Source organism: Arvicanthis niloticus, chromosome 2, assembly GCF_011762505.2.
Source record: "Arvicanthis niloticus isolate mArvNil1 chromosome 2, mArvNil1.pat.X, whole genome shotgun sequence".
NCBI lineage: Eukaryota > Metazoa > Chordata > Mammalia > Rodentia > Muridae > Arvicanthis > Arvicanthis niloticus.
Genome location: NC_047659.1, coordinates 28244360 through 28267702, shown reverse-complemented (window position 1 = coordinate 28267702; position 23343 = coordinate 28244360). Strand labels below are relative to the sequence as shown.

At 43.5% G+C, this 23343-nt stretch overlaps 1 protein-coding gene and 1 long non-coding RNA gene across 2 annotated transcripts in view; one reads left to right on the top strand and one right to left on the bottom strand.

The window, feature by feature from the left end:
• LOC143441309 (uncharacterized) overlaps positions 1-6178 on the bottom strand; it is a 39707-nt gene extending 33529 nt beyond the window's left edge. Inside the window, exon 1 of the long non-coding RNA XR_013108601.1 lies at positions 5305-6178. This is a non-coding gene — a long non-coding RNA (uncharacterized LOC143441309). The remainder of the gene's footprint in view (positions 1-5304) is intronic.
• Rnd3 (Rho family GTPase 3) lies at positions 3498-22073 on the top strand. Its single transcript, XM_034494575.2, has 5 exons — positions 3498-3889; positions 4305-4392; positions 15122-15231; positions 18119-18253; positions 19963-22073. The coding sequence occupies exons 1-5, from the start codon at positions 3740-3742 to the stop codon at positions 20212-20214; spliced, it is 735 nt and encodes a 244-aa protein (XP_034350466.1). The 5' UTR covers positions 3498-3739; the 3' UTR covers positions 20215-22073.
• The last annotated feature ends 1270 nt before the right edge of the window (positions 22074-23343 follow it).

The following is a 23343-nucleotide window of genomic DNA, read 5'->3' as shown; positions in this document are numbered from 1 at the left end:
CATATAATCATGCTTATGACCCTGATTTACATCCTGGTTTCATTTGGCCCTTCCCAGAAAAATTCAGATTCTAAGACTGGTTACCCAGCCCTTGCTCTTCCTGGTACCTCCCACTCCTGATGCTTTCCTTCAATGGTCCTCAGTCTGGCCCTCCTTCTGTGCCTCAAGCCTGCCAAATACTTTCTCTCCTTCTGACCTTCCTGTTTGTCCTGCCTGGAGCATTCTGCTGTAAAGCCTGCTCATGACTGATTCCTCCTCCTGTTCCTCCTCCTCCTCTTCCTCCTCTTCCTCCTCCTCTTTCTCCTCCTCTTCCTCTTCCTCCTCCTCTTCCTCCTCCTCCTTCTCCTCTTCCTCCTCCTCTCTTCTTCTTCCTCCTCCTCCTGTTCCTCCTCCATCTCCACAGAGAGAGACACATTGAGACAGCACCACTCACCTTTGCTTTCTCACAGAATACTGGTTTCCATTACAGAATTCAGCATATTCATTCTGATTTGTGTACTTTCTTCCTTATGTTTTATTGAGCACTGTCTAAAAGGTATCCTCTGTTAGAGCAGAAATAAAATTTCATGTTTATTACCCTATTTGAGACTCCTAGAACAGTGCCTGAAACATAGCACCTAATAAATAATTACTAAACTAAATGTCTGGGTGTTAAAAATACATTCAAAAGACAAAAGGAAAGAATTCACTTCCTGGAAATACTCAAATCAGGTGGCTTCAGGAAGTTAATTTTCTACTCAGTCACGCATCTATTACATTTCACTTAGCAGCTGACAGATTTCTGGAGATTCAGGTCACCTGATTTCTAAAAATATCTATCCACTATGATCCCAGATCGTTCCCTGGGGAAGTGACTATACTACTATTAGCTGGAGTAAACCCCTTTAAGCCTGGAGGCCTGCCGGATCATTGGTGGTGTCTTAGTTGGTGCTCAGATATGTTTTAGATGATAAATTATCTGATGTCCAGTTCATTAACAAGTCAACTCAAAATAAATAATAATCAATTGTAGTTAAGGGGACTTTTACCATATAAACTACATCAATTCAGGAATGTGGAAGACCATGTCATCTCTCTGGAAGGGGAAGTGTCATAGGTTAAAAACTAGAAAAAAACAAAAAAAAAATGTGCCCGATTCTTATCAGTAAGTTGATTAATGAATCCAGGATTCACCCAGATATGAGACTTGGTTCTGGGGGAGCAAGTGGGAGCTTTAGAGAAAACCTAAGTACGGGTAGACGCCATTTTCGTTTTCTTACCAATGTCTTCACGAATCCTATTTTAAAGAGGGTAAAGCTAAGGCTTACAGATATGAAATAGTTGCTCCAATGTCACTTAGCCAGAAGATGTGAAGCTCAGGGCCTAAATACACCTCTTTCTGAAAGCATGCCCTCACTATTTTGCCCAATCTTCCTCAACCAAACAGCTTGACAAAAAGTTCCTGCACCAGTTAGGTTAGGGATGTGCTAGAGTAAGTGCTGTGAAGTTTACACAGGACACTTTTCCGTCTGTGACGTAACAGTGCAACATAAAGCTTTCGGAGACTACACTGGGGCAGAGCTTCCCTTGCGAGCTGTGTGAAGAGGTGAATAAAGCTCTTTCAAGCAAATTTTGGGGAAGGCAGCCATAGGACCTTCGCCAGTCTTCCCCTTTCCATGGTCAGCCTGTATGAAACGCGTCTATCCACAAAGAGAGAGTCAGGGCTGTCCTTTAGGGGAAGACTCTGAGGTTCTCAGGTCTGCAAGAAATAAGATAGCATTCTACATGCCCTGATTTCATGATCCTAGTAATTCATTACATATTCAATCTCTATACTTTCCTTAAAGAGTTCTGTGTGTGTGTGTGTGCGCGTGCGTGCGTGCGTGCGTGCGTGCGTGCGTGCGCGCGCGCCCTTCCCCCAGCCTTAAGCAGGCCTGAGAGACCTTGCTTACCACAACAGACCAAGTGATAAGGATCTAGGTGGAGTTACCCACCTTGGCTGCACAGAACACAGAAGCAGAGCTGCCCCTGGGCTTGCCTTGAGACATCTCCAGCCGTAACCTAGAACGGATTATGGATTATCCCACCCATCTCCGGCTGAAACCTGGAGGGGTTGTGGGTTGGGCCTTCCCCTTTAAATTGAGAGCTGAACATTAAAGCTTTGAGCCTTGATCAGAGAACTTTGTCTTGGCTTCATCTCTTCTCGACCTCTGTCCCCCTTTCATTCCCAGCCCCCCTTTCAGGTGACCCAGTTGACTCGTGGCCGCAGGCGGCTACATGTGTGTACATATATGTATGTGTTTAGTATATGTGTGGAAGCCAGGGGTTGGCACTAGCTATCTTCCTCAATGTCTCTTTACATTATCTTTGAGTCATGGTCTCTTACTGAATCCTGAGTTCCTCAATTTGATTAGATTGGTTGGCTAGCAAGCCCTAGGGGTCCTCTGGGTCTGTCTCAAGAGTGCGTTCTTATAGGGGTGGTGGGGTGAAACTCAAGTCATGCTTGTAGACCAAGCCCTCCACAGACTGGACTATCTTCCCAGACACCTTCGCTACCAATTAAATAACTGAAGCCTCCTGGCTATTGAGGTGACAGGCAACAAAGACAGTGTTCTCAGAAAACAAGGAAACAAACACCGACTTTATGTTTGTTTCCTCTAAGACTTGCTGAACCGGAGACTTGCAATGACTGGAGTACGTTGTGTGGAGGAGGGGAGTCCCTGAATTTTCCACTATGGGCACGTGTGCTTTTTAAGTCCAATGCCTTGATTCCGGAGAGAAGGAGGGTACAGCTGAAGGGAGTAAAGAACACTTAGACTCCTGGTTCCAGAGTCGTCACAGGGACAGTGGCAGTTGGGGCCCAGTTTCTAATAGTTTTGTCATCTCCCGTGTTTCTAGCACACACACCCCTGCCCCCACCTCCATTCACGTTATCATATCACTCCCCAAAGCCTTCTACCTCCACTGGAATGGCTAAAACTGACACGTTTCAAAAGCTAGTCCTCTACGAAGATCAAGGAAAACCAGTTCTGGTGTTTGAAATAACCCATCTGTGTTATGTACCTGACACAACATTTTTAAAAAATATATTATTTTATGGTTGTGGGTACAACAACTTAGCCTTTCCCATCCAAGATTTGCTTCTGTTTTATTAATTTGATTGGGGAATTTTTTTTTTCACAAATGATGACGAAGCTTCTGGAGACGCGCCCCTTAGAAAGCAATTTGAAAGGAATTCCAGTGCAAATCCATGTGCATAGATATCCACTTCCCCTTACCCTGGCCCTGAACAATCTATATCCATCAGCAAATCCTGCCTGGCGCCTTCAGGTTATGGCAGAACCTGGGTCTGCAAGCCATCCTGCACGCCACCCTAGAGGGCGCGCTGCCTACACTTTCCGCCAACGAGGCGGCCGCCGTGGCTCCCAGGCTCCATAAAAGGGGAGGAGGCGGATCGGTTTCCTTCTCTCATTGAGAAAGCGGAGCGGATTGGAAGGCTGGGCATATAAAGCCGCGCAGAGAGCGTGAAACAAAGCAGACCGATCGGAATTGGACTTGGGAAGAGAGGCGCGGAGTCAGGCAGAAAACTTGTTGGAGAGGAGTAAAGAGCCGCTGCCTCTCCTCCTCCACTCCGCTGCGCTTAAGGGGTTCCCTCCGGCCTTGCGATTTATTTTTGTATCTGCTTTTTATAGAGAGAAGTATATATATTTTTTCTTCTTAAGAGAAAATTCCTGTTCCAAGAGAAAATAAGGCAACATCAATGAAGGAGAGAAGAGCCAGTCAGAAATTATCCAGTAAATCTATCATGGATCCTAATCAGAACGTGAAATGCAAGATAGTAGTCGTGGGCGACAGCCAGTGTGGGAAAACCGCGCTGCTCCACGTCTTCGCAAAGGACTGCTTCCCCGAAGTGAGTGTGACCCTTTGAGGGTAGCGGCTGGTGGGGTCCCCAATCTGGACGACAGCGTCGTCTCTCCTGCTTCACTGATTTTCTTCTTGAAAGTCTTTCTCATGCCCAGCCGGTCTCTACCGCCACACTGCTGGGAAGCGAAAGTGTCCTGGAAGCCTCTGGGCTGGAACCCGCCAGCACCCTGGGCTCTTGGCCCCAGAAACTTGCTGGTTTCAGTGTGGGAGGCCGGGTGGGGAGACCTGGGTGGGCTCTCGGGAGGGGGGCTGCGTGTTGACTGTGTGGGGAGTGTGCGGCTGTTGGTGGTGGCTTTTTAATTGGGGGCTTGGGTGTTTTTCAAGTGTTCGATATGTGGGTCGTGTTTTTAATAATCACTTTGCCACCTTTCCTTCCTCTTCTGTCCCTTTCGTTCATCCAGAATTACGTCCCTACCGTGTTTGAGAATTACACTGCCAGTTTTGAAATCGACACACAAAGAATAGAGTTGAGCCTGTGGGACACTTCAGGTAAGACTCGGCATACCGCGTGGCGGTCTGAACCGGTGCACCCCGGGGCTCGGGATCTGGTGCTCTGTCTGCTAACGTGGCTCCTTGAGGGACCTCCAGGTCCCTAGCCGCGGGAAAATGTTATCCTTTCTGGGCAGGGGCGACAATGGGGTTGATTGTGGTCTTGGGGACAGGAGGACGTTATGTGTCCGGGGTGACCCTGCTGGACGAGCCTCTGGTGGCCGCATGGCCTTGTGTTGTCCTTCCTTGGGGCCGTGCCGGAGCGAGCCGCCAGGGTGGCCCAGTGCTGGAGCACGCAGGGCAGCGTGAAGCCCCCTCGCTCGCCCAGGAAGCCCCCCGTGGGTGTCACCAGCCATCTGGTCTCGGGGCAGAAGCGCAGGCTGAGCTGGGAAAAGATCCCCGAAGCCCCCGGGTTGCGTGCGGGTTCCAGGTTGGGGGAGATGGGTGAATGGCCGGAGCCAGCGCCCGTGACGCCTACTGTCAGGAATGCGCTGGTGGTGCCGGCAGCGGCCACCGCGGGGCCTCCGCCCCCGCAGCCTCTGTGCCACCGGCGCAGAGCGGCTTCTGCGGCCGCCCGGGGATCACTCTGTGCCAGCTCTCGGAACCTACCACTCCCTACCCCTTAGCCTCGGCCTCGCCCGCCTGCAGGGCCGCAGGCAGCACCGCTCGCCTTTGACCTTCCTGTCTACTTGAATTATTGGCGCCTTGGTGGGTTCTGTCCAGAGGTCTAGGGTTCAAGGCCGGGTTGTTGCCTTCCCATGCGCCCACCCACCAGCGTGGCACAGGATGGTGGGGAGGGCAGATCTCCGCGGGCGGTTAGACTGGCAGCCCCGGCTGAGTTCGGGGAAGGGACAGTGAGGACTGAGCAACCCCGCGGTATCCAAGCTCTACCCAGCCGGGTAGAGACCATACCTTCTCCAGAGGAGCAGACGCTACCAATCTAGGAGGGGAACGGCCGGTGCTGGTGGGGAACTGAGCTGCCAGACAGATTCAGGCGAAACTGGAGAGGAGGAGCGCACAAGCGCCAACACGCAGGGTTACTGTCAGGCGGGGTGGCCCGAGGTGGAGCCGTGTTCTACGGGGAGTGGCCTCGTGGAGCTTCAGCGAGCTTCCCACACCCTGGGCTGGAACCTCTGAGGGACTTGGGGGATTAGACAGTGGGAGGAAGGAGCCAGAGTCACAAGGTCTCCAGAGGCAGCCCCCCAGCACAAAGGCTAGAAGAAAGACTAGAGGGAAGTCTTGCACCGGCGCCTCTCACGGTCGGTGCCAGATGCTCAGATTGCTGCAGTGAGAACGATGGATCCAGTTTCCCTCTGGAGAGTCAAGCTCTTCCTTGAGCTGCTCCAAGGGCGTTTTCTGTGTTTTTTGTTGCTGAGGTTGCATACACAGTCTTGATACTATAGAGAAAGTGTTGATGGAATTCTAGTGGTTTATTACTAGTTTCTATCATCAGAATTATTACATAGCCTAGTATTTTATTAGGCTCCTGTTCTCAGACATATGATGGTAATTGTTATGCCTAGTGCACCGAACAGCTGGCGTGGTACCAACAATTAGCACCAGCATCCCCCTCTCTCCCACTCAGTCCTGTTTGGACTTACACTCGAGAAGAATCATTTAGGCATGGAGTGGGGCAGAGTGGGTCTGATACAGTCTTTGATACAAAGCTGTGTTTCAATCTTAGCTCCTGGTTACCAGGGATTTTTGTGTGCAAATCCTCTACCTCCCTGGGTCTCATTTTCATCATCTGTAAAAAGAGGGCAGACGCTGAGCTGGGTAATGTGCAAGATCTCTCCAGCTATGCTTCTTGGCTTTAGTGTACTGGACAGGCAGATTTTTTTTTTGTTTCCCAGGATGCTGGTTGGCTTCAGCTCCTAGTCTCAGTGGATCTGGCATCCCCGTGCTGAGGTTCTCACAGCCTACAAACCAAGCCAGATTCTGGGCTGAGCCAGGCTTCCTGGTGGATTTAGGAATGAGACTATTTGGATAAGGAAGGGGGATGGGTGGACTCCTAGGAATGCCGGGTTATACATCCGCGTCTCAAGCTTCAAGAGTCACAAGACCACCAACAGAGATTTTAGATTAGGTGCCCAAAGGCCAAACCTGCCATTTCCTTCCTTTTAAGAGAGAAAAGGCATAAGCTTTCCAAGAGCTAGTAAATAAAATGAATGTATATGAATGGTTTATAGTGAGAAGCCAATGCAAACATCACTTCAGATATTTTCAAGCCTTACTCAGCAACTATGTAGTTCACAGTCTTTGCACATATAGCACAATGTCTTACATACAGTAGTTACCCAATAAAACCTAAGGACTGAGCAAATTATAATGATATGCATAGTTGCTAAGGAGATGGGGTTCCTGGCATTAATTAGCACTGAATTACCTTTGCCTTAAGATTGGCAACTTCATAAATATTGCTTTTCATCAAATTAAAGTTAATCACTTGAAATGAAATCAGTAGTGACATAATGACTTCTATTTTTATTTAGTAAAAGAAAACCCTATGCATATTTCTGTAAGATCAAAGGGGTTAAAAGCTGATTGCAACTGTGTTGCACTGCAAAATTATTCAGTTATGAAACCTTACTTAAAATTTAGATTCATACAAAGGAAAAAAAGAGACATGGGAAATTATTTGAAATTCCTATTATGTTGTTTGTGGAGCGAGATGTTAGTTAATTAAACATAGTTATGGAGCATTGCTTAAATTCTAGAAAGAAGCTGTTTCTACTGCAAGTGCCTTGCCACTCAGCCTTAGCAAGTCTCCAGCAGGAAGTTCATGCTTCCCAGTAATTTTACTATCTTTCCTATTCACTTACTTTTCCTGACAAGTTCCAAGAGATTCTGCCCCCACCCCATTATTTGACATTTTCTCTGCTCACAAAGGCATTGTTTTGTTGAGGTATGAAAATAATTGCATATACTTTATGCCTCTTCATATATTTCATTTTCCTCAACTGTTACCAGCTTATCTCAGGAGAAAAGATCCAATCCAAGTTTATAGATCTCTAAATGTCATCTTTTATCCTCTCCGAAGACTGTGTGTGAGAGATTTATATAGGGAAAATTGGGTGGAGAAAGAATATCCACTGTGCCCTTTGGTGGCATGGCTATTGTGTTAGACCTTCGAGCAGAGGAACACACGTGCTGGAAACAATTCTTTATGAATTTTCTGGGTGTGAACCACATCTCCTAAGTGGTCTGATCACCCCTGAAGCAGTCATGATCATGTGTAAGCAAAAACTGCCAATTTGAATGTGGGAAAAAGTGTTAAGTGGAAGTACCATATGAGGAAAGGAAGCCGTTCATTTCTCTTCTGGGAGCCCAGGCAATTAATATTTCCTTCTTTTCTATTTCTCTTCCTTGTTTCTGCCTCTACTGTAAGCAGGCCCTCTGTCAGACAGCATAAGAATCAGGGTTAGGTGATTGCCAGCCTATGATGCACTTACTCTTGAACTCTAATGGCTTCTTCTAACTGGTTGCTATGAGACTTTCCCAGTAGAGCTCCAAGCAGTCTTTAGGTTCAGACAGTCTTTCTATTTTTTTTTTCCCCAATGCACTCACCAATTACAACAGCCACAGTGGCACAGTGCCAATGGACTCTCATGGCTACTTAAAATACTCCAAAAGTAATGAAATATCATAAGTGTCAGGAAAATCTTCTAAAATGAGGGATTTCTAAAGGTAGTCTTGGGTCCATGTCTTCCTCTTACATTATTATAAAATGAGATGATTAATACTTGCAGAAATGTGCTGGGGAAATAGTGAAATTATCCCAATGAGTTTTGAGAAACAGAAAGGGAATGAGGGAATAGTTTTGGTATCTTAAAGTGATAAGTTAAACCAAATAGCTTCTAATAGCTTGTGCTTCAAAATATGCCATACTTGCCAAATGTAGAAGCAATTTGGAACATAAAGCCAAATGCCTACTAATAATAGAAAGTTAGTCATTTAAAGATCACCATATCTTTTCCTAGGAACTTGATTGCAGTGTAATTTCTGCATATGTGATTTAGGGAGTAATCGTCACCAATGCCAGCATTTAACCAGAGCAAGTTAATGCACATTTTATTTAAGGCGTATTATTATTATTCAATTCAACTGCTGTTCCCCAGTTGATAACTGTGGTATTGCCCTGTGAAAACTTTTCTGAATATTAACATACTATGAACCTCTTTCAGGTCCTGAATGCTAAAGTTAGCATTTGCTGTATTTGTTTCTAGTATCATTAACTAAAAACAATATATTTCCTACATTTTAATATAAAACAACAGATATGAAAGAAAAAAAAACTAACTACTTTCCTTGGAGGAAAATCTTCAGAACCAATATAAATCTAACTACACTAGTATATTTCAGCTTTTAACAATCAAGCTTGAAGGCCAGTCTTGGTGACAAGTGCCCTAATGGAAATTGCAAACAGTTTTGAAGACCCATATACATATTAATCAAGAAAATCCATTTAAAAGGAAATAACTGGTCCCCTTTTTTTGTGATTTAAAACATAAATGAACACATCTGGACAGGCCATGAAGATATGGCTGTAAACCGTTAGGGCATGGCATCTGCAGAAGCTCCTGGGGCTATGGTGGGGGAGGGGCAGTACTGAGCTGAGCAGGAATAGTGGGTCCTCAAGCTGCTGACATTCTAGTGGCCAATAGGGGTGACCAAGCAAATATAAATGTCGTGAATATAGGTGAAAAAGTAAAATACCCATTCTTTCTCCAGGGTGAAGTAAGAAATCAAATTAGGTGCCCAGAATAAGTATAGGGTGCAGCTAGGAAGAAATGCGTGTGTACTTCAACAAAGCAAGAAATCCTTCCCAGGGCATCTGTTAGGAATACTCCATAGGTGAACAGGAACACGGAAACAGAAGGTGGGCTTTGGTGGGAATGGATTCACCCACAGCAACAAGACTAAAGAGGTGTTCAACACCTGTGCCAACCAACTCCAAGTCCCCAGCCCAGGTCTTCTTGTCTATTAAAGCCCCCAAATTCCAAAGCGTTCCTAGAAGTGGACTCAGATCTTCCCAAGTTCTTAACCTCCCTTTTACTTTAAAATGTGCTTAAAGTTAATGATTATCAGGGAAGAACCAGATTCTGAAAGTTGAGATGTCTGACCTAAGCTTTTTAGAGGTAGGCTAAGAATTTACAAACGGTTTTCATCTGAAGAGCAGAACAAACTACAAAGAACCAGATATTTCACACAGTCATTGTGATCCTGGGAACCTGTGTCAGGCCCAGATGTAGACTAAGCATTCATACACTGAAATGTGGGCTGGGGGTAGACAAACAACGTGTCTGGAAACAAGACTTCATCAGTCTCTAGACTTTCTTCTTCCTTCTCCTTCTGCTTTTTTAAAAATCCATTTAGTGCTAATTTTGCCTCCAATTTGGCTTTTCCTCAGTTGTACATTGGAGTAAGGTGTCCAGATTGGTCATTCTAATGTTCCTAAAATAGCCAGGTGTTTCATCATTAATACAGTTCTTTTACATGGAACCTGTACACCTCGGACCCCAGTGACTCCACTCAGCTCATGATGCATGGTTGGACTGTGCCAAATGAATCAGCTGGGCCTCACTCTTTTTTTTTTTTTTTTTTTGATGTCCTTGAAATGTCTTCTGGTTATTACATATTGGCAACATTCACAGAGTCCCTTTTGGCAAAAATTCAGACTTTTCTGACATAGGATGTAAGCTACTTCAAAAGTTTGGCCAGGTATTGAGCTCATTGGTATTGAAACACAAGCTTGATGCTGTAGTATGTGGAAAGGTGAAGCTACTGGAGGGACCCCATGCTCAGATAACAGGCTCTCACAAAGCATAGGAGCTTCAGTGTGGAGTGAGTGATAACGTGGATTGTTAAAAGGTATCTATATAATCTTACCCTGCAAGCTCCGTGGTTCCTTATGGTTTCACTCTCTGTAAAATGTTATTATTTTTAAGTATCCCGAGATTGAGAACTTCTACCAAAATTTTACTTAGAGTCACCAAATAGCAATGTTAGTTCTACCCATCTGAACGTATATTCACCTGTGCATCTGTACCACCCCCAGAAATAGAAAAGACTCACATAACTGCCCACCTGTTTTCATAAGAGCTCTTCATAATCTCTAAAAGTCTGATTCAGTAGAAGATACAAATGAAATATCCCTGCTGGGCCGGTGGTGATGGCATACTGGGGGGTGTGATGCTTGCGATGCAGATAGTTGAGGAGGAATTGAGGCTTATACTGAAGCAGAGTCTCAAGATCTTGTCCAAACTTGACTCACATTCCTGAGCCTGCTCCCCTTGTACAGCTTCCCTCCCAGCCGTGGCCTCTCCTACTGCTTGCTACCCGTGTGCTTTTGATGAACATTTAACAACAAAATTTACTGTATAATTTCTGCCCAAAGTATCCATTATCCCTAACTTCCTTATCTTGGTAGGAATCCCTTATGGGAAAAGCTTTCGACTTACTTTGAGTGTAGAGTATAACACTTTTAAAAGATTCAGTGAAGAGGATTTTCAGTTTGCAGACTTCAGAAGACAAAGTTTCAGTATTTGAGCTGGTTTTGCAAAAAGTCCAAAGGTCTCCCTTTTAGGCATGGCTCTTGGTCCATATATGTTTAATCATGTACATATATGGTGTGTTTGTATCTCTGCAGCAGGGTGACTTCAGCAGGCAGGTATGTGTTTGAAGAATTAGTTTCTAGGTGCGGCATTTTGTGACTATCCTTGGGCCGGAAATTTTCCTCTGAGCCCAAATTAATGATTTTGAAGACGAGGATGAGTAGGCCTGAAATTTTAAAAAGTCTGTCAGAACTTTTCTGATGTTTGCCAAACTCAAGCAATGAAGAACCCCCACAGCATGCTTATTCTAATCCATGCCTGGGTAAAGCCTTTCAGCTGGGAGGTGGGGGATGGACGGGTTGAGCTACTTGTTTTGCATATAGTCCAGTTACATCTTTATTCTAATACAGCTCCCTGCAATTTGCCAATGGAAAGTCTGGTAGGTTGTTTTAAAAAGAGTCTCAAAGGCAGTGCTGTGTCTTTAAGAAAGATGCTGCCCTGAAAATGTCCATATGCATGAAGCCCATTCCACATGCTAAGGAAGTTTTATTTGACAAGCAAAGCTTCATCCCTAGATTTATTGGGTTTTAACTATAATACATTCTGAGGTACTGAAGTACAGACTGTGAACACACGAGGACCCACTGTATGTAGCACACCATAAAAACATGTTCAGTTAGCACCTTCCAACCTTAACTAGAATCTATAGAAATTAATGTTTCTGGAAGCCTTCCTTCCCAAGGTGCCACAGGACTTCTCCAGCTGTGGGATGCAGCAGGAGTCCAGGGCTGGCTTTGTTCTCACTCTGAGGGCTTACTCTCCACTCTTTGGAGTCTCCTCTGTCTCCGGGACTCCTCAGTTGACAGGGCATTCCTAGGATTCTTCCCACACACGCCTGTGGTGATCAGCCCTTTGCTTGCCGACTTTCTTTGTGCAGTTACAGGGGACTGTAGAGAAGAACACAGAAGGGTCCCTTTTACCCAATAAACTGTGAGATCTTTCCTGTTAGGACAACTTTTCTAATTCTATCATTCACTTTTCTTACTTTGAAAAAATGGAGACAATAATTTTGGGTGGTTTTTTTCCTCATCCAGGAAAAAGTTTTAACCTTAAGCTTTCAAAAATTAATGAATAAATTATCTTCTATGGCAAGTGACTCTTCTTGTTGGTGGTCATATTACAGTTAGTTATGAGTTTGAGGATCCGTTTTATTAGTGCCCTTGGGCACTTGTTGATCAAAAAGCTGCATTGTTTACTGCAGGGGCGGTGGTCTGGGCTGAGATCAAAGTGCTTCTCCTGATTAGATCTTGTTAAAGCGCCTAAGAGTTACCTCTTTACCTCCAGGCTCCGTGGCTGGTTTTTCATGAAGCGTTACACTACATATGTATTTTCATCTAAACTGTTAAACCAAATGAAAACAAAAGCAGAAACAGGCCTCCATGAGAATCTTGTTTAACTCGAACAGAACTGTTTCTTTTTAAAGTCAATCAAGAGAGTAAATTTTTCTATTATTTGCATATAGCCACTGAGCACAAATGCTGCCTTGCCTTGCCTTTTTTTTTTTTTTTTTTTTTTTTTTTTTTTTTTTTGGTAGGCAAGCAATCTCTAGCCTGTGACAGAGGGCTGAGCACAAAGCCAGATCCCTTTGTAGCCTTAAACTAGGTGGGGGAGGGGAAGCAGCCCACAAAGGGCGGGGTGTTCTCTACAGCCACATGGTGACTGGAATGTTGCAACCCAGCCTCTGGATTTTCCCAGCAGTCCCAAGTTTAATTAAATTAGTTTTGCCCCTTTGACTTTCTTCAGCCACCTTTGGAAAAGATGGTCTCCATTGTCCTTGTAAATACTCCGCTCTGCCACTCTGTGCAGGCAGCATCCTGTTCTAAAGGAGCCTGGCACCTCCAGATGCTAGTCATGTCCTGTAGGTCTAGACTGAAGAGCGTAAGACATGTGCTTTCTGACACCTGTTTGGCTTTACACAGTAGGCTGGCTCTGACTGTGTAGGTCGGGTCAGGTCGTTGGAGTTAGCTTTGAAGAACAGAAGAGAGCCTCCTCTGTCCTCCTTTGAATTTCTTCTCTGTGCAGTCTGGGATTTTGTGGCAGGCTCTTAGGAAAGAGATATTCGAATGCTCAGAGCAGCAGCTGCGCCAAAGTTAGACTTTGGACTGGCAAATAAGGGAGGTTCCGGTGGAGGGAGTCAGAGCGCAAAACTAATGTAAAATATCAGTGTATCCATAGAGGGTAAAGCCATCCCTTGCCATCCCTTTCTGGTGCCTTTCAAGAAAAACTTAAGGTGAACTCTTAAGTGTTCGCCTTAGAGTTACTCTCACCTCTAATTTCTTCAAGTGGCTGAGAGGGTGGCCACGGCTTGTCATTTTTAGACACATTACATTTTTTTAAATACATTGCAACTAAGGCTTTAGCTCTCAGGGAGTACCTTCCATGCAGACTTTGTTACCGCACTTCCTGCCTCCCACAGGCCAGTGGGATGGTACCAACCTGCCTGAGAGCATCTTAGCCTTTCTTCCCTGCTGGCACTTTACTTCCTGGTTCCTAGAACATCCTCATCTTCCTCCTCGCTTGCCACACTCACTCTCTCACGGTGCTGTCAGGGATGGCAACGACGAATCCCAGAGCCTAGAACACACTTAACAACTTTTAGGTAGAGAGAACAGACTCCTGAATGTCAGCTGCCTTCGTACTTTTCCTTTGAGCCATGGTCTTACTCAGTTGCTCAGTGGAGAAGGGTTATGGAATAGTGTACTCATACGCAGAGTTAAACAATCTTGTTTCACAAACTGCATTCTCTCTCCAGCTCAGGCAGCCTTAATATTACAATCTTTTTGCTTTACCTCTCCACCGGACCTCCTGACTAAAACAATTTCTTTCGAAATCTCTCTCTCTCTCTCTCTCTCTCTCTCTCTCTCTCTCTCTCTCTCTCTCTCTCTGTCTGTCTCTTTCTGACTTGGACCACCAAAGTTTTGACTTAGAGATTACATGTTATGTTTTTCTGCCAGAAATGCAAAATGATGTCAAAACTAAATCAAAATTTAAAAAAAATCTTTAGTGTATTTGCATTTGCCTAGTAAATGATTTTCCGGAAAAGTAGTCGTCACGTTATCTTCAATGTTATAGTCAATCTATTTGATAATTATTGGCCTTGTATGGATTCCCAACATTTGGAATTCATAAAAGTGTCAAAAGAAGAAAGAGAGAGAAGGAGGGGAAAAAATCTTAAAAGTCCAGAAAGTTCTGTGGTTCCATTGACTAACCATTGATTTGAACTTTTAGACTACCTTGGGTTTAACTCAGGCCAGGGCCCTTGAATTATGTCTTGCTGTCATGTTTGTAGATAGAACTGTGTAGACAGGTAATATGATCCAACACGGCATTTATGACATTCTTGGTGTAGCAGGAAGCAAACTTACACAGGGCTGGGGGTTAAGTATAATCAAGCTCAAAGGTCAATGGCTTATCCAGACTTGTAACGGGGAATGGAGTGACACTCCTGTGCTTTGCTCTGGCTTCCTGTGCACCATTAAATTCTCTCTCCTCCTCCCTCCCTCCCTTCCCTTCCCCTCCCCCCATTCAACCATTGGACTAATCTTGAGTTTGGATCTTTTCCCCAGGAAGCAGCTCTCTTTCCAGTGGCTGCGGCCTTTGACCACAGCGATAACAGAACCACAACACCTCTAGTTAATATGTACTCATCTCTTCCTAAATTCCAGCTGCTACCTGTGTTTGCTGAGATCTCACAGATATAGGTTGTCACCATATTCCCCTTATGATTGAAGAATTAGAAGCACCTACTCCTAAGACTTGAGCTTCTTTCCCTTTAGTGGTGTCAATGGGTTTGTCCTCAAGGTTACCTGGTCCCACATACTCCCCAGTTCAATTCTTAAACTCTACCAATTGCACTTTAAATTCCTGACCTTCCCAGGAGCTGAGGTTCCATGCATAGGAGCTCTCTGATCTTCTAGTACAAGTGAATATATGAGTAACCTGTCTTTTGTGGATGTGTTTGCAATTCCTTACGGGAAGGAGTGTGTGGGGTGGCCAGTGTGGGTGAGCCAGGGTGTTGCATTATAATAGGGAAGGGATTTATCTTAAAGGGTAGAGTTAGCGCCTCATGGACAGTGAAGATTTCTGTCTGAAACCTGCGTGTATTTTTTCCTTAGGTTCTCCTTACTACGACAACGTCCGTCCACTCTCTTATCCAGATTCTGATGCTGTGCTCATCTGTTTTGATATCAGTAGACCAGAGACTCTGGACAGTGTCTTAAAAAAGGTAAGTGGGGAGAAATGAGGACATCATCCAGCACTTTCAATGATACAGGGTTAGAGATAGGTAATTTTCTAGGGCATTCAAAGATTCCGAACTTAGGTCTTCTAACGAAAAGACTGGAAAGGATACTTCCACACCAAAACAACGTTCCCATACAACAATGCCATAAGTGGTGAATTAATGTGCTTGAAATTTTATTTCATAAAGCTATGAACAAACTACATTTTATGAGCTTTCATGTTTGTGTTTTGGAAGGAAATGGAGTGAAAATGTAGGAAATAGCTGCAGTAAGCTCTTACCTGACCCTTTGCTCCTTGTGTTTGCTTTTGGTCTTAATTCGGATATTCGCCTTAATACAATAAGAGCTATTTTGACAAGGGAGTTGTAGTTCAGTTATTTATAGAAAGATAATGTGGAATTAGCATAAGAGGAATATGTGTAGTAGGGCTTGGCCCTGCACACGCAACAATGTGGATTATGATCAGATATATACTAATACATACCAAATACTAATAAAGTGTCAGTTATGCCAAACATGTGTGTTACACACAGCACTGGTTACTGGAAGCAAAGGTAGGTCAGATTCTATAGGTGGAGATGGGACTTAGAAGAAGCTATGGATAGAGGAACCAGGGATAAGAGGAATGGTTCCTGTTGAAGATAAGTGTTGAGGCCTAAGAAGGCCACTGTGTATGTGTGTAGAGAGTGATGCTGAGCCTCTCGCAGCAGAGGACTTGGCCCCCAGGGTAGTTGTAGAAACTTGAATGAGTTCCAGAGAATTCAGTGGGGACAGCAGTTCTGCTTGACCTGCAGTATCCCAGGCTTTGTTTTATGGTAGTTCTAGAGGGTTATATGTACTGGTAGATGGGGCAGCATCTTAATCACTCTCCCTTGTATGTTGTTGTTGTAGGTTTGGGAGTGAGACTCTCGTTGTACTACCCCTTCTTTTATGTGCACTGCACATGTGGCTAAGAGCACAGACTGTCACTCAGTGGTTGTCCCTGTGGCCCTGATAGCATGAGGGCAGACAGAGCAGAGAGGGAGAAGATCCATGTAGATGTCCAGGCTTGGTCCATTTGGGCTGTGTTCTTTTGGTTTCTCCTTTCAGTCACATTTGCATTTTACGTGTTTTTGTTAGTTTATTTTTCTTTATGGTACTTAGTTGCTTGGGTAGGTCACTATAAAATTAGGGTTTGAGGTATAATCCTCCTTTGGTTTTTGCTAAACATTGCAAGCAGTTCAGTGAAATTGTACTCTTGATAGATCAAAGGGTCCTTTTTAGTTTGTAACACCTTTTCATTCTGAGCAATGTATGAAACACAGGGTAGACTTTTTGTCAGATTCTGTCAGGAATACAGCTTTTCTGTCTTCAAGGCTGTAAACAAGTAGAAGGAGCCCACAACATCACAAGCTGAGAACCACATAACAACACGCCTGTCTACGTGTGGAGAGAAAGGGGGCACTTATTTACTCATGTTTGTACTTGATGTAGTATCAGCTTATACATAATTTATGACAGAAAGCTTTTCTCCGTCTACTTTGATTTTGTCTACTAAGATCAAACAAATAGTAGCATTGGACCTGAAGACATTAATGGGTGTGTTTTATGTTTGTGTAAGGCTTAAGGCTCGTGGAAACTTACTTTATCTGTGTTTTGTCTTGAGTCTTAAAGCCCATTGATTTCAGAGAATTTAAAGTGGCTAGAAGAAAAAAAAAAAAAAACCTAAGTCTTATTCTGTTCTTCAGTTCTTTAGGAGACTATGCTAGATGCTCCTAAGTAGTTGTGGGAGGGAGGAAGAAAGGAAAGGCTCAATGGACAGATCAGGCACTCAGTGTGTTACTGCCCTCCTCGTGCTGGAGCACTTTATAACTAGATGTCATTGGCTCAGCTACACCTTGAGATCTGGAGGTATCCTTTGGTGGTGTCTTAACTCACTCTTTCAGAATGTCCCTCTTACCTAGAATTAAACTTACAAACCTTTATTCCCTCTTCTGCTCTGTGAACTCCTAAAAGACAGAGCTACATCATCATTACATGACCAGAACACAAAAGACCTTGTATGTGTGTGTGGAAGAGTCGACTCCTCTAGCCTCTCATCTGATGATGGAGAACTCAAGTGAGAAGAAGCAAAACCACAAAAAGCTGTGTAGTTGCTTTAAATGGGACAGCTGGAATCCACACCAGAACCTTCTCAAAGTTCTCATGATTCTGGTTAGGACTAGAAGTAGTTAAATTGTAGACTAGACAGCATTGGTTAACAGTTAAAAATTAACTCAAAGCCTTATGGGCTACAAAACCAAATGCTGGCCTGGGAGCTCAAGAGGTAGTTAATTCTCTGCTTAAGCTGTGGTCTGTGTCCATTCAGCCACTTGAGTGTGGAAGGTTCTTGAAGCAAGACACTCTGCTTTAGTAATCATAGGCCAGATACTGGCCTACCATGGGTGGCCAGCACATGGAAGCATGTCCTAGTCTATCATGATGGAGTCTGTGAATGCACACTTTTGCTGATGTGGCCTGTTCCTTATGCCCACCCTTCCACTTACTACATACTAGGCTGAGTAACAAGAAACTCAGTATATCCCAGGATGTACTCATTCATTCGGAAATGTGATTATTAAGGTACTTTTGTCTTCCAAAAACCTCCATAATTAAGACATTGTTGAAGCTACCTCGTGTTGCTATGAAATAAGTTCACTGTAGGAGGCACCACTGAGTCCTGCAGCATACAACAATATGCATGGTCACGCTCTAAAGTTTAGTATCTACTGATTAATTAAACAGAAGCCAGCTTCTTCACTTAAACTTGAGTCTCAGTGTCTGCCAGGGAAGAAACTGTTTTTATTGTATATGTGTCAGTACTTTGTTAACTTTCCTTTTCCTCCTCCCTAGTGGAAAGGTGAAATCCAAGAGTTTTGTCCCAATACCAAGATGCTGTTGGTGGGCTGCAAGTCTGATCTGCGGACAGATGTCAGCACCTTAGTAGAGCTCTCAAATCACAGACAGACTCCTGTGTCATATGATCAGGTATGTGTGTTGTCACTATGAACAAGTCATCTGTCTTCCTTCCTTCTCTCCTTCCCTCCTTCCTTTCTTTATTAGGATATTTTTATTTTATGTGTTTAGCCTGAACGTTTATCTGTGTGAGAGTGTCAGGGGTCCCCTGGATCTAGAATTACAGACAGTTGTGAGCTGCCATGTGGGTTCTGGGAATTGAACCTGAGTCACTTGGAAGACTAGCCAGTGCTCTCCTAACCACTGAGCCATCACTCCAAGCCCTGAAAAGTCACCTTTCAATACAAATGAAAGAAATGGAATTATTTGTGATAAATGAGATGTGACAGTTTTTCAAGAGGTGAGGCAGCAGTCAGCTGACATATGAACTGTTCTGACATTCTGTAAGAAGTCACCAAAGGTTGGGGTACACAAAGAGTTGATCTGTGCTACCCTTGGATGTTTCTACTACACCACTGTTTTTAAAGTTCAGTGTGTTTAAGAGAGAATGTGATTAAAATGAGTAGTTCTCTTTAAGAGAGTTTATTGTCCTCTTAACCAATAAAATCTTCAATCAAGCTGTTGTTAATAAAATAGATCACTCTGTCATGCCATCTTTTTTGTTTGTTTGTTTTTTGTTTTTGTTTTGTTTCTTTGTTTTGTTTGGTTTTTCAAGACAGGGTTTCTCTGTGTAGCCCTGGCTGTCCTGGACTCACTCTGTAGACCAGGCTGGCCTCAAACTCAGAAATCCACCTGCCTCTGCCTCCCAAGTGCTGGGATTAAAGGTGTGCGCCACCACTGCCCGGCTTGTCATGCCATCTTTTGAATGTTTATCATGGTCGCCCATGTTCCCTCAAAGAAAGAAAAATCTGTTTTGGAAACTATTCTTCTAAAGCTCACCACCAGATTCTAAAGAGAGTTCTTGTTAAAAGAGGTACAGATGTATGTGGTATATGCATCATTTAAAGTATTCTACTCTAGGGTTAGGGACATAGCTCAATCACGGAGTTCTTGCCTAGCATGAGGAAGGCTTAGGCTTCCATTTCCAGTGTGACCAAAAAGGAAAGAAAAAAAAATACTAAACTCATCTTTATCTTGCATTTCTCATTAACAAACTCAATACAATCGCAGAAGCCGATTTTTATTTAGATTGATGTTAAATTACATCTGTTGGCCCTGTGTTTTGTACAACCTGTTGACTGGGGTTGAGAGTCATTTGGCAAGGACTCCGAGGGCCAAAGCACCTTGCTCAGATCTACAGGAAGGATGCAGTGTACATCGTATCAGGGGACTTACTCCAGTAGCAAGAGACCATGCTTCACAATGTTCCCAGAGGATACCTACACCGCAGGTTACTCACTACCTGGTTAAAGTGTCAGTGAGGGTCAGCTGCCACCTTTGCACCTGTCTCTTCTTTGCATCCTCCTATTGAGAGCTGGATGCTCTGGATTCTCCTGTAGGAGCAAATCAGCAGCATATTGGAAGCAGTAGGTATTGGACAGTTTCCAGAGAGTAAATATACTTGGGGGCCTTCAGACTGGGTCTTTGGTAATTGGGCAGTAACAAAGAAAAAAAAAGCTTATTAAGAAAAAAAATCTGTTTTTTATTTTGTACAACACTTGGGAAATCCATATGGCATGTTAGGTGTGTTCCAATGCAAGACTGTTGTGTGGTATTTCAACACTTTCCAGTGTCTCTCCAAAGTCTCACTGCTGATGGAAATTCTTTCTTTCACTTCACAGGGGGCAAATATGGCCAAGCAGATCGGAGCAGCCACTTACATAGAGTGCTCAGCTTTACAGTCAGAAAACAGCGTCAGAGACATTTTTCACGTTGCCACCTTGGCGTGTGTAAATAAGACAAATAAAAACGTTAAGCGGAACAAATCACAGAGGGCTACAAAGCGGATTTCACACATGCCTAGCAGACCAGAACTCTCAGCAGTTGCTACGGACTTACGAAAGGACAAAGCAAAGAGCTGCACTGTGATGTGAGGCGTCGCCGTCTATAATGAGGACACGGGAATCTGGTGTAAAAAAAAATTAAATTAAAAATTAAAAAAAGCAAGAGCAAAACGAAAAGATGGAGTCAAATGAAGTACGGAGCCAACGTCACATAGACACAGGCTTAGGAGGCCACTTTTCGGAATCCTGTCCTTAGTTTCGGCATGTAGACCGAGTGGTGAGAAGCGAATGCGTTGAAGAGCTTTGTGCGACAAGAAGTGTGACTTGAAAAATAACGCCAAAAACAAAGGGAGCAACAAACGGGCGAGCGCTAGAGAAGTGGGGGGCGCCAGTACCTCCGAGAACATCCATGCTCTGAATGGTGCTTGAGTATTTTCGGTTTTGTGTTTGTGGTTTTGTTACAACCTATTCGTGGATCTCTACTTTGATTTAGTTTTTCAATGTTTTTATCCCCTTTTCCAAAAAGTATATATTAGTAGATCGTCCTCGTTGGGGAACTCGCACTGTGACCTTAGCGTTTAGTTTTCTAGAGGATGCGATCTAATTTCCTCCTAGCTCATCATTAAAATGGAAATTGTACTGGGACCCAGTGGGATTCGAGAGGAAAAACTTGATGCGGCTTTGAAATCTTGACTTCCTGAAGGTCGCTGCTGAGGGAGATGGTTTGAAAGCGAGGCTTCGGAGGCCTTACAAGATGCGTACGTAGGCCAGCACTACAGAGATTGCGTAGATCGACTAGAAGAGAGTGTTGCCTTTTTATTCCGTCTGATGGTTTTGTTCATTCTTGTGATTGTCCTTAACAAGTGGTAAATTGTTCAGTGTAATATTTTTTGTGCGCTGTTTAGAAGAGAATGTGTGGCGTTGTTTTTCTTTTTGCCATCGTTGATGAAAAAAAAAACACAAAAAACAAAAAACGAGAAGTCAAATAAAAGATGTCTTCGTCTGATGTGGTAGCGTGATTAAAGAGCGGGCAGGTGGACGCTGATTTCACCAGGAGAGACCTTGAATGAAGGAGTATAGTAGTAGCCGAGAGCACAGTTGGTGAGTGGGGCCGTCTGGAAGGAAGTGATACTTCAAATACCCAGAGCAAAAGCACTCGTGTCTGGCGCTAGTGCCCCCAGACTGGCAGCAGATGACAGTTGTTTTCTAGTGCCACTTCCTTCAAAGGAATGTTGTTCTGGCAAAACCCCCATTTGCCCATGCTTTAGAAAACCCCAGATTGAAAAGAAGCCTATAACGTCTGCCCTGGTAGGAGCCTAGGGTGTTTCTCAAGTGACTGCTAAACCTCACTTAAATCATACACAGCCAAGGGCCAGGTTGAAAACGTGATCATTGCGAGAGTAAAAATCAACATTTAAAATAGTTTACAGGTTTCTCCTTTTGAGCAGTTCCTTTCAGAGAAGAGATCAGTTCTGATCTTTTAGAGTTGGTGCTTGTTGAAAACAAGCTTTTACTTTCCCCAATGATGACACTTCATTTTTGAAGCGTCGAAGCTGTGTCTCCATTAAACTAAGTGTGGCAGAAGGGGAGGTTAAGGTATTACAACACCCAGTTCTGTGTCTTTACAAGCACTTTGTTTTGTCTCTGCGAGAAAAATGCCATTTCAGTCATTTCCCCATGAAACTTGGACGTTTTACCAACATACTATGCTCTAACTGGTACAGCGTTATGCTTTGGGCAGTATTACAAAATCGCTGGCAAGTGCTTTCTGTATTTAAATATTGTAAAAAGAAAATAAGTTATAACTGTTATAAAGCAGAACTTTTTGTTGCTTTTTTTTTTTTAATGTTGAAGTCACTTTGTATGTTTGTTTGGTCAGTGTTTCCACAGTATTTATTAAAACGTATGGGTTTTTTTTTTCTTCAAATAAAAAAGTAACCATGTCTGTCTCCCTGTGTGAAGTTTCTGCTTCTTGGCCTAATTGTTCAGCTATGTTGTTTCAGAGATGATTATAGAATGGGAACTAAGATTTATGGAATTAGTAGAGTTCAGAATTTCCTTCTTGGGAAGAGTCTCTTGGAAAAAGAAGAATCTGTATATAAAAGATACTTATATAATATCTTTCTAAAAAAAAAATCAAGAAAATGGAGCACACTTGAGTGATCCGGACATATACAGAAGAAGCCATGATATTGCCTAGGACTAATTTGTAGAAAGTAACAAAATTCTTTGGAAGTCTTTTATACTGGAAATGAATGATACAGACCCAGAGTTCCAGTACCTGGAAATCTGATGTGACCTTAGTTTCCACTGTGTCTCCTGGGAACCCAGATATCCCCTTGCAAAGTGTTTTCTTGTTCACAGCACATGGATAGCTGAGGATCCAACTATTGTAGCTTAGTGGAGGCACAACAAAACTAGTCCTGTCTATGGTAGGGGTGTTCAATACAGAAAATTGTCAAGTACACAGAGTAACCTAGGGGAGAGGGGCATAGATACCAATCAGGATGGGTGACTCTGTCTTTAGCTAAAATGTCTACTTGCTTCACATAAATGTCTAAAAATATTCAGTGAGACTTTGAAACTATGATTTGACATAGGCAAGACATTTCCTGTAAAAACTATCCTGTGGCTTTGAAAAAAAATGGCTTTAGAAATCTTTGTGGTTTAGTTACTTATTTAAAAAGAATTCTCAAGAACAAAGCAGAGAAAACCAGAGGCTCCTGCATGAGTGAGCAATCTTAAGAGCATGGGTATTATGGGATAGTTGGATGAAAGATTTTAGAGCTCAGACATTTACTGAATATGTTTGTAACTCACTTCTGTCATTTGTTACTAAAGGAAAAAAGGACGTTTCCAACCCTAGCACTGGATAGCTTCTATGCCTACTGCTGGGTCAAGGTTGAATCAAACTTGTTTCTCAACAATCTGCTACAAAAAAAGAGTGGGAAGGAAAATAGTTCAGGTTCTGCTTCTGCTGACCTTGGCTCCTTTGGCTTGGTGATGATGTTCCTTCTGGTCAGTTCTCAGCAGCTTTAATTTGTTGAAGCCAAAAGAAAAGAGTCTTCAGCACTGGCCACCTTGGTCCACTTTCACCCTGAATTTTTGCCCTGGCTCTATAACCTGACTACTGTGTGAACACTCCTTGCAATTTAGTAGTGATCACAATTACCAACTTTTAAAGTACGGAAAGGTTGTCTTAAAACTCTGAGTAAGACT

What these genes read in the sequence shown, in the direction of transcription:
- Rnd3 (XM_034494575.2), top strand. Translation starts at nt 3,740, where the DNA reads ATGAAGGAGAGAAGAGCCAGTCAGAAATTATCCAGTAAATCTATCATG. An exon ending in TGGACAGTGTCTTAAAAAAG is followed by an intron (nt 15,232 to 18,118) that starts GTAAGTGGGGAG and finishes CCTCCTCCCTAG; the next exon opens with TGGAAAGGTGAAATCCAAGA. An exon ending in CTCCTGTGTCATATGATCAG is followed by an intron (nt 18,254 to 19,962) that starts GTATGTGTGTTG and finishes TTCACTTCACAG; the next exon opens with GGGGCAAATATGGCCAAGCA.